Source organism: Pteronotus mesoamericanus, unplaced genomic scaffold (assembly GCF_021234165.1).
Source record: "Pteronotus mesoamericanus isolate MK-2021 breed Mesoamerican mustached bat unplaced genomic scaffold, CSHL_Meso_final contig_32, whole genome shotgun sequence".
Classification (NCBI taxonomy): Eukaryota; Metazoa; Chordata; class Mammalia; order Chiroptera; family Mormoopidae; genus Pteronotus; species Pteronotus mesoamericanus.
In genome coordinates this window covers 352120-369521 of record NW_026555134.1, presented here as the reverse complement: position 1 = coordinate 369521, position 17402 = coordinate 352120, and the positions used below count along the sequence as shown (strand labels likewise).

The 17402-nt window shown below is 55.7% G+C and overlaps 2 protein-coding genes across 2 annotated transcripts in view; both read right to left on the bottom strand.

The window, feature by feature from the left end:
- Positions 1-1281: 1281 nt before the first annotated feature.
- On the bottom strand, positions 1282-7851 carry PLPP2 (phospholipid phosphatase 2). Its single transcript, XM_054575907.1, has 6 exons — positions 7800-7851; positions 4796-4947; positions 4294-4571; positions 2739-2796; positions 2317-2493; positions 1282-2044 (listed from the first exon to the last, which is right to left on the bottom strand). Exons 1-6 carry the CDS (start codon positions 7849-7851, stop codon positions 1895-1897), a joined length of 867 nt encoding a protein of 288 aa, XP_054431882.1. The 3' UTR covers positions 1282-1894.
- A 5796-nt stretch (positions 7852-13647) lies between these two features.
- The window catches only part of MIER2 (MIER family member 2), a 29641-nt gene continuing 25886 nt past the window's right edge, over positions 13648-17402 (bottom strand). The window contains exons 11-14 of the mRNA XM_054575998.1: positions 16794-16918; positions 16559-16686; positions 15061-15490; positions 13648-14661 (exon numbers count right to left, since the gene is read on the bottom strand). Of these exons, the coding sequence (XP_054431973.1) occupies positions 14640-14661; positions 15061-15490; positions 16559-16686; positions 16794-16918 (705 nt within the window). The 3' untranslated portion in view covers positions 13648-14639. The remainder of the gene's footprint in view (positions 14662-15060; positions 15491-16558; positions 16687-16793; positions 16919-17402) is intronic.

The following is a 17402-nucleotide window of genomic DNA, read 5'->3' as shown; positions in this document are numbered from 1 at the left end:
AAATCTGATTACAAATTCCTAACTATGAAGATCATAGTGGGCAGTTATGCCTCAGGCATAAAACTTTTTTATTTTTTTATTAATTTTTAATCCTCACCTGAGGATATGTTTATTAACTTTAGAGAGAAAGGGAAAAATATCAGTTTGGGAGAGAAATATCAATCAGTTGCCTTCAGTGTATGACCCAACTGGGGATCAAAGCAGCAACCTAGGTATGTGCCCAGGAATTGAACCCGCGACCTTTTGATGTACCGGACAACGCTCCGGCCAACTGAGCCACCCAGCCAGGGCACAAGTTTTTTAGTAAAAATTTGTATCTTTGGCTTAAGCAAGCCCTGTCCCTCGTTTTTGTGCATCCGGGTTAACACACCTTTGAAATACACAAAATTGCCCTCAACTGCATGTACTCTTGTTAACTTTCCTGTAATTCAACCCCTGCCTTGCTTTCTCCCACCTTCACTTCATCTTCCGTACATTCCCTCTGAATTCCAAATGCCTGAGAAGCTGCAAAACTGTTGTTCTCAGGTGCATGTGAGGTCTTAAAGTAAACAAACCCTTACAAAGACATGGATGAATCTTACCTGTAGAGAGTTAAGTAAGAGAATCTTGTATGAAGAGGCTACACACTGTGTGACCTCACTTATGTGACATTCTAGAAAAGGCAAAACTACAGAGATGGTAAATCATGGTGTGGGGGGGTTTGAAGTGTTCCGTACGATACTTTTGTGCCTTTTTGAAAACCCACCGTTTTTTACAGCTCAAAGAGTAAATCATAATCTATTCATATTAAGTTATTTAGGATGTGGGAGTGGCAGAATAGAATACAGAACATGTCAAAGAATGTGACTCTATTAGAAATGTGTAAAAAAAAAAAACTCACTGTAGGTGGTGGGGGCAAAAGTTACTGACCTGTGTAACTGAAAATGAAGAGTCTGTGGACTAAATCAAAATGTGCCGCACATTAACAGCGGGCTCTATTTGATACAGTTATCTCCCTTGAGGGTAGTTTACTGCTCTGAAACCACTCTATATATAATGTGGAATGGAGGAATGAATTAAATAAACGGCAGGTGGTGGGAGCCAGGTTTCTCATTTGTTGGAGTGAGAAGTTACCGATGAGCAAGGGGAGCAGGTTACAGTGTCCACGTGATAGAAAATCAGGCTGCAGACAACAGTATAAATTCATCTTTAGCTTAATATGGACACAGATGATTCCACATAGAAATCTTTATGATTAGGTGTGTATACATAGGCTGGAATACACACATACATTTCCCTGCATGGTCAGCTGAGCACATTTACCTCCCACACGATGTTAGGTTTTCAATACCATTCTGTACTAAAAGGAACCAGAGCCCTTTGAAGAAATGGCTGATTAAAGACTTGGCTATTACTTTCATTAGTCTTGTTGACTTCACCAACTACTCCAACAGCTGAGCTCAGTTGAGCTTCCAACAAGGGAGGGTCTCTCCCTTTGCTGCCCCCAGAATGGCCGGAAGAACAGAGGTGCTGATAACATTTGTCGAGCAAATGCCCTATTTTACTAAAAATCCACAAATACATTACATTTTACAAAACTGCGTATATCCCGATCTCTTGGTCCCTTCCCTAAAGCAACAAACGAAAGGGTACTGAGGGAGCTCTATGCATAACGGAGGGTCTCCCATCCAAACATTAGGGCTACCCTGGCCAATCCCAGACCCCTTGTCCAGTGCACAGGAGGTTGGTTTAATAGAAACCCCTCTGTGAACCAGCCGGCGGCACCTGGAGCCTGTCCAGAGCCCTCATCGCCACCCCAGGTGAGGGCCCTGCCAGCACTGCGACCTGCAGACCCACACGCAGCCTGAGTCCCAGCTGCGGGCACAGATGGGCCCTGCCTGGGCGGCTTCCAGCCTCAGGAGTTGGAGACTGGGTACCCATAGTGGTTGCGGTCAGCCTCACCCAGGGTCAGCGTCAGGGACAGGTTGGGCTTCCGTTCCAGCTCCTCCTCTTCCAGGCAGCGCTGCGGGGGCCGGGTTTTGAAGAAGTCAGAGATATAGCGAACCTGCGTGAGGAAAGGAGGCAAAAGCTGGCTGGGCAGGAGTAGGGGTGGGACCCGGGTGGGGGTGGGGGTGGGGAATGGGAACCCTGGGAAAAGTGGGGTGAGGGTGGTAGAACCCAAGAGGGGATGGGTATTGTGGTAGGGGGCAATGAGAAAAGCAGAACCTGGGATGGGCGGACTGGGCTTTTCGGGGGAAAACAGGAGAGGACTAGGGACCAGGAAAGGGAAGAAAGGGTAAGAGTCCCAGGGCAGAAAGTTGGGGCCCAGGAGCTCACGGTGAGGCCGGCCACCAGTGCTCCCTGCAGGAGGCCCACGAGGACATCACTCCAGTGGTGCTTGTGGTCAGATACGCGGGTGTAGCCCACATAGAGGGCGAAGGCCACCAGGAAGAACTGCACCGTGGGCCGCAGCAGCCGGGCCCACTTCCAGCAGAGCCGCGCCTGCACATAGAGCTGGGGGCCGGGGGGCGGCCATGAGCCCAGGGGCCTGCCAGGCTCACCCCACGGCCAGTGCACAGAGGCAGCTCCAAGGCTGACAGTACGGAACCAGAACACCTCAGGCCTCCAGTTTTCATGAACAAACCACTTGGCCTGACCAGTCACCTCCTCTACCCACCCTGCTTTACAGAAGCAGACACTGAGGCCCGGCAGAGGGGCCACGGTTTCACACCAAGCAAGGAACAGAAGAACCAACTCACCGCCAAGAACATCATGCAGTACATCCCAAAGGAGGAGTGTCCAGAGTAGAAAGACAATCTAGGAAAGGAGAGGCGGCCAGCTTCAGGAGGGCTGTGCGGAGGACAGAGCCCAAGAGCCCGTGCTCCGAGACCAGACAGCTCACTCGGCCTCTCTTCCTTCCACAGCCCCCGGTCCCCTGTCCCCTTCCGCTGAGCTCACGCAATCCGCGGCAGAATTTTACATGGAAACATGGCTGGCATCAGACATAATGAGAGTCCCAAAAGAGAGGGCAGAGAGAAGGGGACAGAGAGAACATTTGAAGAAATAAGGGCTGAAAAGTCTCCAAAGATGATGAAAAACTTTAACCTACACATCAAAGAAGCAAAATATCTGCCAACATTTTGCATAAGAAATTACCTATTTAACAGTAAAGAAGGCAGTAATGGAGAAATTTTAAAACAGAGCAAAACAAAAATACGTACAATATGTGGATAACAAATTATAGAAGTCTTTCCTTATCAGTAATTACATTACTGTGACTGTATTAAATTCTCCAAAAGGCAGAGAGTAGAGAATGTATTCTTAAAATACCTAGTTATATGATGTACATAATGGACTCACAATAGATTCAAAGACACAAATAGGTTGACAGTACAAGAATGAAAAAAATTTCCATGCAAACAGTAATCAAAAGTCAGCCAGAATGGCTATGCTAGACTACTATCAGGCACAACAGACATTGAGACAAAAAAATGTTAGGGGAAAGAAAGGACATTACACCGTGATAAAAGGGTCAATCAATCAAGAAGATACAACAATGACAAAAATACACGCACCTAACAACAGAGCCCCAAAATACATGAAGCAAAAATTAACAGAAGCTACAATATGGGAGACCTAGAAAACATTAAAGAAGCCAGGCAAGAAAGGCCACAGAGTATATGATTCCATGTATATAATGTCCCAAATAGGTAAACCCAGAGACAGAAAATAGGGGAGTGGTTACCAACTGACCTATTATGGGGGAGGGGAGAGAGCTAATGGACATGGAGTTTCTTTTTTGTGTGATGAACATCTTCTGGAATAAGATAGTAGAGATGACTGCACAACATTGTGAATGTACTAAAAATTAATAAAGTGTACACATTAAAATGGTTGAATTAGTGAATTTATGCTATGTGAATTCTATTTCAAGTTTTTAAAAAGAAAAATAAGGAGGTCAATTAAGTGACAAGTTTCTCAGCAGAGGTGGGAGGACAGAGCGAAAGCACAAGAGTGGGGCCTGAAAACTAGGGGAGGCGGGCCGCCCCTCTGAACACCGACGGCTCCGCTCCGGGGCCGGACACCCCAGCCCCGCCTTGCCTCCCTGTCTGCAGGACCCAAGGCCACAGGCGCCTCCCTGCCGACCCCCACCCTGTCTCTCTGCCCATTGAAGCACCTCCTTACTCTCCTCCATCTGGCAAGTCGCCCTTCGATATCCAGCTTCTGAGGGCCCCCCTCTCCCCCCAGGAGTGGGAGTGTCCGTGGCTTGGGCTCCCCCAGCATCACCCAGAGCGATGCTACTCCGGCACCCACCTGGACTCCGTGACGTTGGCAGGGCTTCCCCTGCACAGCTTCTCCACCTGTACATAGACGGAGCAGTTGACACGGCTCCAGTCGGGGTCACACACTGCCAGGAAGTTGGGCCGCAGCCGACCGATCATGTACTTGGCCAGATCTGTCAGGGACTGGCTCACTGCAGCCCCAAACAAGAATGTCCCCAGCACCTTGTAGACAGCAGCCACGTAGTTGTTGAAGTCGGAGCGGGAATAGAGGCGGTCTGTGTACACCAAGTAGGCCTCCCCAGCCGAGACCTGCAAAGGGGTCAGCCCGGAAGCTTCAGGGTGAGACTGGAGCAGCAGCGGTGGGGTCCCCGCCAGGCACTGGCTTGGTCCTTCCCACTGAAAGGGGTTTAGGATTTCTGGCTTCCCTGAGGCCACTGGGGAAACAGGGAACTCCAAAGGGGGACCTCTTCCCCACAAATACCACCCAGGGCAGATGCTTGACGGTCCAGCCCTACAGGCCCCTCCTGCCTTACAAGGATGACGGTGGTGGTGATGGTGACCGCGGCCATGAGCCCGTGAGTGATCGTGTCCGGACGGTATGGGTACCGGATGGAGTCATCAGCACAGTAGAACCCTCGCTTGTACGGGGCATTCACGAGCGACAGGATGATGAAAGGCAGAGAGGCTGGGAGTAGGGGAGAGGAGCCATGTAGCCACAGGTTTCTTCCCATGCCGTAGCGACCAGCCTCCTCCTGGAGCTTGCATGCCTGCCTCAGTCTCCCTCAACACGCACCACTAAAACCGTCTCTCGGCTCCCCGTCATCCTCAGATGTCCCCCCCAGGCCCAGTGTCTAACCCCCACCCCGTATCTCCTACCCTCTTCCCTCACTCACTCCCCTCCCCCCTCCTTTCTGTTCCTTGAATAAAGCAAGACAGCACCCGCTCCAGGACCCGGCCTCAGCTTTCAGCAGGGATTGTGGAGCAGGCCACAGAGAAGGTGGCTCGGAGGTGAGGGAGTTCAGGGGAGATCTGGGGAAGAGTGCCGTGTTCTCTCTGCCCAAAACGTTTTTAACTCCCTCCAGCCTCAACTTTACTGCCCCCTCCTAACTGTCCCGCCCAAGTAATCTCTCTCCTAGAATGAAATTTCAGTTCTTCCTGCTCTTGTCCCTGCGTAATCATTGACACTTGATTGAATCCCCTCCTCCACCCATCTGTGAGCCCCTGATGGGGAGACCATGGTGCTCAAGGCTGAGTCCCCTGGAGCTTAGGCAGGCATTTAATAAGCATCTGTTAAAAGAGAGGGTTTCCTGTTTTTCCCAGCTGAGATGTTTGCATTCTCATTTGTCCCTGAGCCGGCCACACAGTGACCAAGACAGACCAGACCTGGGAGCTCAGTCTGAAGAAGACACATTCAGAAACCACAGTCATGACCAAGTTATGAAAGGTTAAGTTACCTGGGCACTGAGGCCCTGCTCAACCAAAACCCCTCCCCCCTTCCCACAGAGGACTCCCTGCTCTACGGGGAGGTGCACAGAGCCAAACTCCACCAGAGTGTCCTTTGCTCTCCCCCCCGCAGGCAGGTGACAAGAGGAAAAGGGTGTGGCTCTTCTGTGGCCTGGATTCCAGAGAAGGGGGACAGCAGGGCTAACTCCTCCCCAACAGGCCAAATTCAAGGGCCCCAGGGACCCTGCAGTGATGGTGTCGCGCACCTTTGATGCTGAATCTGGGTAAAGACTCAGTGAAGAAAACAGAGGTTGACCTCAGGCAGCCAAGAGGGGTTACAAATAAAGAATAAGGAAATGACGACTGTAATCAGGGGAGGTGGCTGCACCTTTCACCAGGGATTGTAGAGTAGGCCACAGAGAAGGTGGCTTGGAGATGAGGAAGTTCAGGGAGCTCCGGGGAAGAGTGCCAGGCACAGGGAACAGCCAGTGCAAAGGTCTGGAGGTGGGACCAGCCTGGGGAGTCGGAGCACCGACAAGGACTGGGTTGCGGGTAGGGGGATGGAGGACGATGCGAGAATGTGAGTCTTGCTGAGAGTGAGACAGGAGGCCTACAGGGTCTCTGAAGCAGAGGAATGGAGCCCATTTTTACAGGATCCCCCTGGTGCCATGAGTGGGGGCAAGGGTGGAGGCAGACAGGCCTAAAAGGAGGCTCCCAAAGCTGTGTGTGTGTGAGTGGGGGTCTTGGGTAGAAGATGCTGGGAAGTCAAGTCACACGGGATTCCTGGAAGGGGAAGTCAGGCTCCCAACTCCTGTCCCCTCCCCCTTCCACTGGAGACTCAGGCACCCCAATCGGAGCCCTGGCTTTCCTGGGATTTGGGAAGGAGAGCTCCGTGCACTAAAATCAGGGCCTCCCTCCACTTGGCCTCCCTGACCTCATGTCATCCCTCAAGGTCCTTGTCACCATTTAAAACTGAACTGTTTGTGTTGAATCTTCTAGAACGAGGAGCAGAATCTGCTGGAGCCACCAACCCCTGGCACACAGCCAGCCAGCCAGCTGCAACACGCAACTTAATCTCAACTCTGCCTCCCGCATGACCTCTCTGGGATGGAACTGGGGGTCATAAAAGCTTGTCCCTCACAGGCTGTTTGGAGAAAAAGGTTCAATTATTGGTGTTGCTTAGCGCCTAGCACACAGTAAGTGCCACACAAATATTTAAATAAATAATAACACAGGCACTCAGAATCTGGTGCCCAGGGGTCTTCTTCCTGCCACCCAGCCCATCCCAAAAGGGGTCTCATCTGGGACATGGGAGTGGGGCCTGGCCTCTGCCATCCATCAGGCCTGAACACTCCATGCCTCGGTCTCAGTCCCCTCCTCCGTGCTGGCCTGAAGGGCAAGAACCAGACTGAGGGGCAGGGGGAATTTTTGCCGCAGGGGCCCCTCCCCCCGCTGGGGGTAGAATTCCGAGGCCATTGCCCTCACAGCCACAGAGCAAACACTCAGCCATTGTTCCTGGGACCCTGGGAGAGGGGAGGGGAGGGGATGGGAGGGGCCTCGGGCTGCCCCCTCCACCAACCTGGCCCTAAAAGCCACCCAACAGGTTTGGCCAGGCCGCGGTTCACCCGCAGCCCGGGGCCCAGCTTTCTGTCTATGTTTATCCGCTTGCGCGGGTTCAAATCCCACCCACCAGCTGTGCGTCCCGGGCCAGGCCTTAGCTCTCCCCGAGTCCGCTGGGAAAGCCGAGCCAGGGCCCGGGGCGTGGAGGTCCTCCCGGCAGGGACCCGCACCGCAGCCCCTGCTCCGGCCCGCCCCGACCGGGGCCGCCGCCCGTGTGAATCACCGCCCCAGCAGGGCGCGACGGGAACGCGGGACTCGGCGGGAGTGGGGGCGCCTGCCGCCCCGGCGGCGACTTCCTGCTGTCCCGGGCGGGGCTGCCAACCCGGACGCCGTTTATGGCCCACTCCAGAGCCGAGCACGGGTAGGGTAAACTGAGGCTGGAAGGGTACACGCCCAGGAAGGTGAGCAGAGGGGTCCTCCCCCGAGACACCTGAGAACGGTCTCCCCACACTCCCGGGGTCCCACGGTTCTTACCGACCAGCACGCACAGCACGTCGAGCAGCACGAAGACCCACCTCCGCTCCATGCCGCCCCCGCCCCCGCCCCGGGCAGCGCCCGCGACCCCCGACGCCCGTCCCGGCGCGTCCCGTCGCGTCCAGGCCCGGCCACAAAGTCACATGGCCGCCTAGCCTGGCCCAGCGAGGGAGGGGAGGGGAGCGGAGCGGAGCGACGGGCGGGGCGGGGCAGCCCCAGGGGAGGGGGCGGACTCTGCCCCTGCCCCGCCCGCGGCGCTCGGGAAGGAGCCGGGTAAAGTGCGTGCGACCGGCGACTGGACACCCAGGAAGCTTGGGGACTGAAGGTGGGGTCTCTGAGTTGGTAGGAATCATCAGCGCCCAGCCCCCGCCACCACCAAGCCGGGAGGCTACAGCTCAGGGACAGCGAGTCCTGGGTCAACCAGAGCGTCCGTGCTTCGGCGAATGCCCCGGTCTCACGGATACAGCCGGCTGAGTCCGGGGAACGTGGGGCGAGGTGACAAGGAAAGAATGAGTGAGGGGTGAATGGGCAGCCCCAGCAGAACCGCGGGGTGTAGAGGAGCTCGGCCTGCGCAGGATATGACCCCCAGGCCACTCTCCAAGCGTAGGTCTCCCCACTGGAGGCTGGCATTCATGCCATGTACATCTCAATATCCTGAATCAGTAAATGCCTAAAAAATTGACGGATTATTGAAGCTTAACTGCAGAGGTTTTTCTGAGGCCCTGCCACCCCCGGCAGTTTAGACGATCAGATCCCTCAACACCCACGGTGGAGGCTGTGCCAGGCACTGTTTGCTATGTAGCACTGACTGTCCCCATTGGAAAGACATAGGAACTAGCTCAACACCTGGAAATGGTTAGTTTGGCTCAGTGCCCTACACCCAGGTCCCAGGGAGGGAGGCACCTAAGGGCCAAGAACACCCACGCCTGGGAAACTGAGACCCGAGGGGCTCATTACATCCACTTTCACTGTCCACACACCCACACTGGATCCTTTTTGGCTGGATCCACTCCCAGAAAGCCCTGCCTTGATCTGGCAGGACACTTGACAGGCAAGAGGTTCTGTCACCCTCAAGGTCACACAATGGGAAGGGGGCTGGGATTGGAACCCAGGTGGCATGGCTCCAAGGTCCCATGCCCCTGGCTTCTAAACCACACTCACCACCCCATCTCCTCCAATGATCCTGCAGAGGATATTCTCCACCCTTTTTACACATGAAGGGGGAGCCAGGTTCACAGAGGGGCCGCCCCTCGCCCCAAGTCAAGCAGCTGGGACTTGAACTTAGAAGCCCCCTGGATCTTGCTTCTTGGGAAGATGAAAAGACCTCTGCACCTTGGTCATTGTCCAGGTGAGGTTGGGGGGGCGACTGTCTCTGGGTCAAGTCCCCTGCGCACCGGATCGACTTTCCTTAAGCAGGCCACCTGAAACACTCCTCCACTACCCCCACACACACTCAAAATAACTCAGCCCAGCCCCAAGACATGACAAGGTCCTGCTTGGAAACTTCTGGACCGGATTTTCCATCTGCGGTGTGGCAGAGACGGTGTGGGAGGCATGTCACCAGCAACCAACCCCCCCTTTCCAACCGCACTTCCCGAGAAGTTTGAATCGCCCCCAGACTTCCTCTAAAGCGGCCCGAATTATCAGATTTAATTGCCCGGAGGGTATTCCTGGCATCTGGGAAGATGGACTGTTGGAGATTCCAATTTCAGGCTCAGCTGGTTCCAGCGCGTACTCCTCTCCTCCTGGCGTAACCCCGCCCCGCGTATGCTCGGGCTCTGCTCATCGGCTGCGCCTGCTGCCACTCACAGGGTGGGGCGGACCCCAAGGAAAGACCGGTGCCGGGCTCTAATTCTTTCGTTCATTCTTTCAACACAAACTGAATTAGGGGTGTTGTGAGAATTACCTGATAAAATACTGAAGCCTGGCAAAAATATCACATAAATGATAGCTGGCACCATTATTATTATTGCACTTTTTCACTTTAACCTCAGTCTAATGGGGTGACTACCACTGTCAGAGTTGACAGCCCACCAACACTTTTAGTGAATGTAGAGAAGATGCAACATTGTGTTGGAATCAAGGAGGTCCTGGGTTGTGTGAGGACAGGGGTAAACTGGGAGGCACCGCCCCAAATGGGGCATGTTGGTGGAGACAGCCTGAGTGGGTGCTGCAAGGTCAGACCCAGGAGGGTCTCCAAGGGCGAGGCTCCTGTAGGCAGAGGCCTTGGGTGGGAAGGAGCGTGTCCTGGTCCCTGTTGAGCCAGGAGAGTGGCTGGAGGGAGGCCATGAGGCTGGAGCTGATGTGGCTATTGGCCCCTCCCCACTGACCTCAATCTCTTTCTGTTCTTAAAATATCCGAGCAGGGTCAGGATTAAAATACAGGGACTAGGATTATTGTTAGGATTGGGGTCAGGGCTTCTACACCTGCTGGCTGGGGTCTCTCACATGACAGTTTTCACACCTGGTCTGTTACAGAGAAACTGAACCAGCGAGGCCAGCTCAGGGGACAGAGCCTGGGCTGGGAGCCAGGACTGGATGGCTTCTCCCTCACCTGCAGATGACAAAGCTGGAAGGAGAGTGAAGGTACTGGGGCCTTACCCATTTACCCTAGAGATCCCACCAACTTTGTGGTGCCTGGCCCCTCCCAAGCAGTGACATTCAAGGCTCAGATAGTTACCAATTCACATCACCCTGTTGCCTTGGCAGAACCTGAGGACTCCAGGTTTGTTATCCAAGAGGAATATAGCAAAGAAAAAAAAAGCCTGGCACGTTGGCAGGAAGGTACCTGGCACACAGTAGGTGCCACCTGAGTGCAGCCAGCACTCCCACTTCTTTCTATACTCTTGGGGCTCAGACCACACTGGGAGCTGTCTCCCGGACTGGGCGCTTTGCCCGCTGCTGAGGGTCCTGCAGTCAAGACTGCACCACTGGGTGGCTGGGATGGGTGCATTTGGGCAGGTAAGGAAAGTGGGTAGCACTACTGGGAGGTTAATTGAGAACACAGTGGGTGGGGGGCTGGGTGCCCAGAGCCACCTGCGAGTCAGAATCCCAGACCAGCATTCAGCTACAGGCTCCGCTGTCCGAGTGCTGTGCCACCTGAACCAGGGGCAGGGCAATCTTCCCAGTTTGAGCATGGACCAAGTCGGCATCCTGGGAACCTTCGGTCTTGGATGGAGTCACCAGCTCACACGGATGACCCCAACTGCAGTGCCCTCCCTGCCCTACACCCACCCAAGCCTGCCACCTCCCCTAAGCTCTGGCGCCACCTTGGCCTGTGTGTCAGCTTACTGTCGTCTTCTCCCCAGAGTCAGCTCCAGGAGGGCTGGGACCCCACATATTAGGTGCTCGATCAATGGTTGCTGAATGAAGAGTGACGTAGTGAATACGTACAGTGCTGGGCCCTGCGGTCACTAGAGTGACTGCGGCTCCAGGGGCTCAGTTTGGGCTGGAGCTTCACGGGACGAGGCCACAAGCGGCTCATTTCTTTTACCAGAGCGATCTTCAAGGACAGCCCAGCCCTGAGCCACACTCCCACCTTGCCTGACTACTGCTTGGGGTGGAGTGGTGCTTTGAAGTATTTTCTTCCAAGCCTCCATCGCCGAGCCCCAGGATCAGGCAGAATCCAGCCTGCTCCAGGGTGGTGAAAGCCACAGCACGGCCCTGGCCTCCAGGCACTCACGGGGCGCTACTGCGCCCGGCACCCCCCACCTCAGTGTGCTCCTCACAGCAGCCCAGGAACAGTGCTGCCACAGGGCGCTACGGAGGTCAAAGACAGCAGAGGACAAGGTGAAAACCATGGAGAATCTCTGCAGAGAAATGGGGGGCAGGGGCGACAGAAAACAGTGGAGATATGGGATGGGCTGAATGGCAGTCTGGAGCTAGGAAAAGACCAGGGACCGCAAAGACTGGTTGGTTGGTCAATAGCAACTATCCAAATAGAAATAGAATAAAACAAGGAAATCTGTAGAACAATGCCCAATGCCCTCCTGTGTAACTGGAGGCCCAGAAGGAGAGAGAAGGGGGTAGCAGTCGACACACCTGAAGAACAGCCAAGAATCCCCACACTAATACAAGGCAGCCCTAAGGCCCAAGAAGCTCCATGTGGAAACCTACACCTCGCACATCACACTCAAAAGCTGGTGTACAGGTGAAAAGGAAATCACAGAGAAAGAGATGTTTCCTCATTTAGGAAAGCACAAGAATGACCGATTTCTCATTAGATACCAGGAGTCAAAGGGACATCTTTAAAATGCTGATCCTGCCCTGACCGGTGTGGCTCGGTTAAGCTGGGTGTTGTTCCACACGGCAAAAGGCTGCCAGTTCGATCCAGTCCGGGCACATGTCCAGGCTGCAGGCCAGGTCCCCGATTGGAGTGCATGAGAGGGGCAACTGATCAGTTTCTCACACCCGTGTTTCTCTCCCTTTCTCCCTCCCTTCCCCCCTCTCTAAAAATAAATAAAATCTTAAAATACTGATCCTACCAAAAAAAGGAAAAAATGTTTCAAAAACAGAGGAATCCTTGAGGATCTTCTTGGCCTGTGTGAAGAAACGAGGGCTCATCTCTAAAGGCTACAGAAGATGACGAGATGCCCCCGCGAGCTTGTGAGAACAGGCGGCAGCCACGCCGAGGGCAGCACCCAGGGCTGGCGAGGCCCAGGAGCCGCAGGGGCTCTCCTTTCCCGCGGGGGCGTCGGGCTGGTGCAGCCTTTTGGAGGACCGTTTGGTGGTTTCTGACAAAACTAAACACACTCTAAGTTGCAGCTCCTGGGTATTTACCCAAGAGTTGAAAACTTGTGTCCATTGCATCCAAACAAAAACCTGCTTAGGTGTTCACAGCAGCTTCATCTGTAAGTGCCCAAACCTGAAAGCAACTGAGAATTCCTTCAGCAGGTGAGGGGACGATAAACCATCGTCCATCTGATGGTACATTGCTCAGCAATAAAAAGAACGAGCTATGGAGCCATGAGATGTGGAGGGACCTTAGGCACACATCACCAAGTGAAAGAAGCCAGTCTGAAAAAGCTACACATCAAACTGTTCAAAACCAGGGGAAAAACCACTGTACTGTACACCTGAAACCAACACAAAATAATATTCATTGTGAACTACAGCTGAAAAGTTAAATTTTAAAAAACCAGGGGAAAAGATACGAACTTTAGCAGAGTAAAAACACAAAGGATGGCAGCTTTTCTAGAAGCAGAGCAAACAAGAATATTGTAGAGCAAGAGCTCTAAAAATGCTTCAAGGAAATAGACACAAAACCCCAGTGAAAATCACTCTGCTGTCCCTGGCATCCCGCCCCCAAGTGCCCCGGCTCTCAGTGCTGGCACAACCCGCTCGGAGGGACTAAGCCCCAAATTCCAGAAGACACCTGACTTTCCCACGCACCTGAGCACAACCGGGCCGACCCATCTGCCCTGGACCTCCACTCCCTTGGTCCAGGCCCATCCCTCCCGGGCATGTCCCCTGCCCCCGTCCCACCTGTTTGCACCACCACTAGGGGAGCTTTGAGGACCCTCTCTTGATCCAGCCCCTGCTTAGCCCTCCAGGGGCTTCAGGACAAAACCCACCGGCTGCCTGCCTCGCCCCTCTGCTCCTCTCCCTCCCGCCCTCCACCTCCTTCGTGGGACGCGGGCCCCTGCCCAACTCTGTGCTGGCAGCGGCCGTGGCCTGATTCCCACAGCCCTCACCCAAACGGGGGGATTCGCCTTCAGGTTCCAGGCCAAATGTCCCCTCCACTTAACTGACCACCTCCCTCCTGTCAGCGACTAAATGACAAGGATGACCCGTGGTTTCCTGGCACCTCCTCACGCCCTGCCCGATCCACCACGAGGCACCCACAGGGCTTCAAATCAAGTTTAATAAATAAAACAGCAAGGGGTTCAAGGCAGTTATCACTTCACAGTGTGGTCCTTGGTGGGGTGACAGGAAAGGCCGAGTCCAACTCTGCAGATGGGCTCACGCCAAAACTCTCCTGGTGACACCCAGGGGCTGGGGAGAGCTGCCCTGTCCCCCTGGAGGACCCCACTCCAATTTGTAAACAGAAACATAAATAAAACAAAGGAGGTGGGGGAAAGAAGGACCAGGACCCCACACCATCTTGCTGGGGAGCTTCAACAGAAATACAACCTGCAGGGTCAGAACAGGCTGGAACCCGGCCCCTCAGCATTGCAGGCAACAGGGGGTGTCAGTCACCTGTCTCTTGGAACCCACGCCCGCACAAGGCTGCTGAGGAGGCCCTGGGGCGGATAGAGAGAGGAGGCAGATGGGCATAAAGTGCGGCTTTTCCTGAAGTGGACAGAGTGGGTGAGGTCAAGGGTGGGGCGGGGCCAACGTCGAGGTATATGGCTCTGTGCCCCGTGGGGTTTGGCACCGAGTAGCAGCTGCCCACCGACCCCCGGGCTGGGGCAGCCCATGGCCCTGCTAGGTGCGGGGAGACAGAGCCGAGCAGAGTGCTGGGGGCTCCCTGGGCGGAGACTGCTGGTGGGGGGGGAGGGCTCATCCTGCCCTGTCTCCCCGTGACAGGCAGGGATGCCTTTCCTCGCCTCTGCTGGCTAGAGGGGACCCGGCCCTCTGCACCCAGCTGCCCAACGGGTCCCACGGTGAGTGGCAGCCTGGAGTCGGGCGGTGGTGCCAGGCGCTGAGGGTGCCGGTCGGTGTGTGGGGAGGGGCAGGGCTAACAGCCCCGCCACTGCTCACCCCAGTCCTTGAAGGTTCTGAAGCAGAGAAGGCGTTACCCGAGGCCCACGAGGAAAAGGGTCGGGAAGACTGACAGAGGCAGGCCCCACAGTGGCCCCAAGTCCAGTCCAGGCCACACACGCCCGCCCGTGGCCAGGAGTCAACAGGTCATCACGTTACAGCTGCAGTGAGGGGAGAGACCGAGAGAGAGACCGAAAGAGGGTCAGTCCAGGCCCGCAGAGCGCGCGGCCTGAGCGCTGTGGGCCGAGCACGTGGCTCCCAACCTCGCCTCCCCCAGCAGACCGTGCTTTCACGTGTGCCTGGGGTGGGCTGGTGGCTGGGGTGGGGGTGAGAGGAGACTAGCACTGGCCCCACTTGTACCTTTTTGGATTTTGAACCATATGAATGTATTACCTAGTCAAAAAAATAAATAAGCCAAATTAAAAGTAGAAAATAAAACTAAAGAAACAAACAGCCTTCTCCATGGGGGCCGTCCGCCCTCAGGCCCTCAGGCCAGACCCCTCCCGCCCCCCTCAGCTCAGCCTGAGGCTGGGGGCCGCCAGGGAGGGGGCTGCACTCACTGTGACAGGGGCTCCGAGTGCAGCCCAGGGCCCGGGCACGCTGGGTGGGCAGCCAGGAAAGGATTCACGTCCCCAATGCCAATGAGTCCAAACTCAGTGACCGACAAGGCCACCTGTGCAGGGGCCACAGCCTCCTCAGGCTCTCCGTCCATATCCACGTGGCTGGAGACCAGGGGCAGCTCTTCAGGGAGGGCCCCGGGCAGGGCCAAGTCCACAGCCAGTCTCGGGCTGGCGCCGGGCTCTGGAGCAGCTGCAGCGGCGGGGCAGAAGGCCGGCTCGGCCAGGGCTGAGGGCCGCTGGGGCAGGGGCACAGCGGGGGGAGCGTCCAGCTGCTGGAACAGACAGGGCCCTGGCTCCGAGGACGGGAGGCCGTCGGAGCCCTCCTCGGGCTCACCGAGACTGCCGGCCATGCTGTCCACGCTCAGCGGCTCTGCGGGGAGAGCACGGCTGAGGCCAGGCCCCTCCCCGCAGCAGCCCGCGCCCAGCCCTCCCAGGACCCACAACAACCCTGGCTAAGGTGCACTTGCTCAAAATCTCACTTTTGCAGTGACACTGTAACCTATGCAGGCTCTGGCCAAGCCTGTCAGGGACAGCGAAGTATACAGGCCCCTCCTCACAAGTGTTTTCACACAAATACAGAAAATACACATGAACACGAAGAAACTAGTTACACTGAACTGTGTGACTAGGCCTGCCTTGAAAGGTTGTGACTCCTGTTCCTCAAAACAGAACACAACCGATTCAAAACAAAATAATACTTCAGTGCACTGCAAAGTCAGGGTAAACGTGGAATTTGTGGAGCTCTGTACATGGGTGCGTGACAGGCAACTTAGAATGGGTAGATGTGGATGCCCTTCCAGACAACCCACAAAACCAACCGGATTCTGGAACGGGGGGATAGTATAAACCTGAGTCCAACAGACCTAGGGAACAAAGGTCCTTGTCCTTCCCTCTGCGGTGACCTTCAGAAACGGAAGTCATGAACCAGGCCTTGTTTTGCTCTGGTGTGTGGCCCAGGACACTGAGGAGGGCTCAGACACCCCCAGACCTCCCACACGGCAGCTGGGGCTAAGCAATCACCACCTGGGCCCAAAAAGATGCCCCCCAACCCAGGCCTGGGGAGAAGCTCCCCGACCGGGGACCCAGAGAAGAATCCCCAACCTGGAGATAGGAAAGGAACCTACTCAACCTGGGGCTCAGAGAGAAGCCCCCTGACCTGGGGCCAGAAAGGGGTCCCCCAAACACCTGGCACCCAGGGAGGAGCCCCCTCTCCTCCCAGGGCGCAGAGAAGTGCCGCCTACTTTGGGCTGCAGGGCGCACACAGGTCCCTTCCACATGGAAAGTCGACAAGCCCCTATGACATCTCACATGTGTGACCCCTCACGGGGTGGAGTGATGATGGCTTCCAGACCTCTGCTCCTTAGTGTCCACTGGCACAGGTCAGGGTGCTAGTTACAAGGGGGCCTTCCAAGGGTAGGGGCCCACCCCACATTCTTACCTATGTGCATCCGTGCCAGGGGGTCCTGCTCAGGGCCTAGGCCATCAGTGGCAGGGGGCAAGGGTGGTGAGGAGCGGGGACGGGCGAGGCCATCGGGGTCACTACTATCTAGGTCCTGGTCTGTATCCCTGAGAAAAGAGGGCGACATGGAGACAGGTGCCTTGGGCGGGAGGTGCTTCCGGGACCCCCAGTGCTCCCCTGCCCCCAGACCCTGCTGGAAGCCCACTGCACATACGTGGTTCCTGTTGGGCCGTACTTCCTCCGTCCCAGCCGTGTCTGCTGGGAGAAGTAGTCATAGCGCTCAGACTTCTTCCATAGGTAGTAGTACTCTACACATTCGCCCACAGACCTTGTACGCACCTGGGGGACAGTACAGTGTCATCTGGGCCCCACATGCCCAGCCACCTCCACTTCCCAGGACAGTGGCAACAGGTCACAGCAACCATAGCTCTCCAAGACCCTGCCCACACCCCGTGTCCTCTCACCTCCAGCCCCCGTCGAAGGCTCACAGGCCACCCCATGTCTAGGGCTCACCCCTTTGCCCTGAACATGATGGCATCCCGATCTCAGAGAGATCCACCACCTGCTGGCATAGGACCCCATTCTTCTTCATTTGGGGCCCACATGCCCAGTGTCCACTGCCGTCACCCCGGACCTCACCAAGCTCCCAAGGACCGCAGTGTCCACATCATGCCCCATTCATCCCAGGCCCAGTAGCAGGGGGGCTGGGTAGTGCAGACACCAGGGACGGAGCCCCCACCCAGAGAAGGCAGACTGCAGCCTGGCCAAGCATGTTTTCCCACGGAACATCGTTAACACCCCCAGGAAGAGCTGTCTAGGAGCA

Bases quoted from the DNA above. Each gene is read 5' to 3' on its own strand.
- PLPP2 (XM_054575907.1), bottom strand. From the start codon at position 7,851: ATGGAGCGGAGGTGGGTCTTCGTGCTGCTCGACGTGCTGTGCGTGCTG. The intron at 4,572-4,795 runs GTAAGGCAGGAG...ACCCCTTTGCAG, and splicing joins TCACCACCACCGTCATCCTT to GTCTCGGCTGGGGAGGCCTA. The intron at 2,045-2,316 runs GTGAGCTCCTGG...TTCCTCACGCAG, and splicing joins CACTGGTGGCCGGCCTCACC to GTTCGCTATATCTCTGACTT.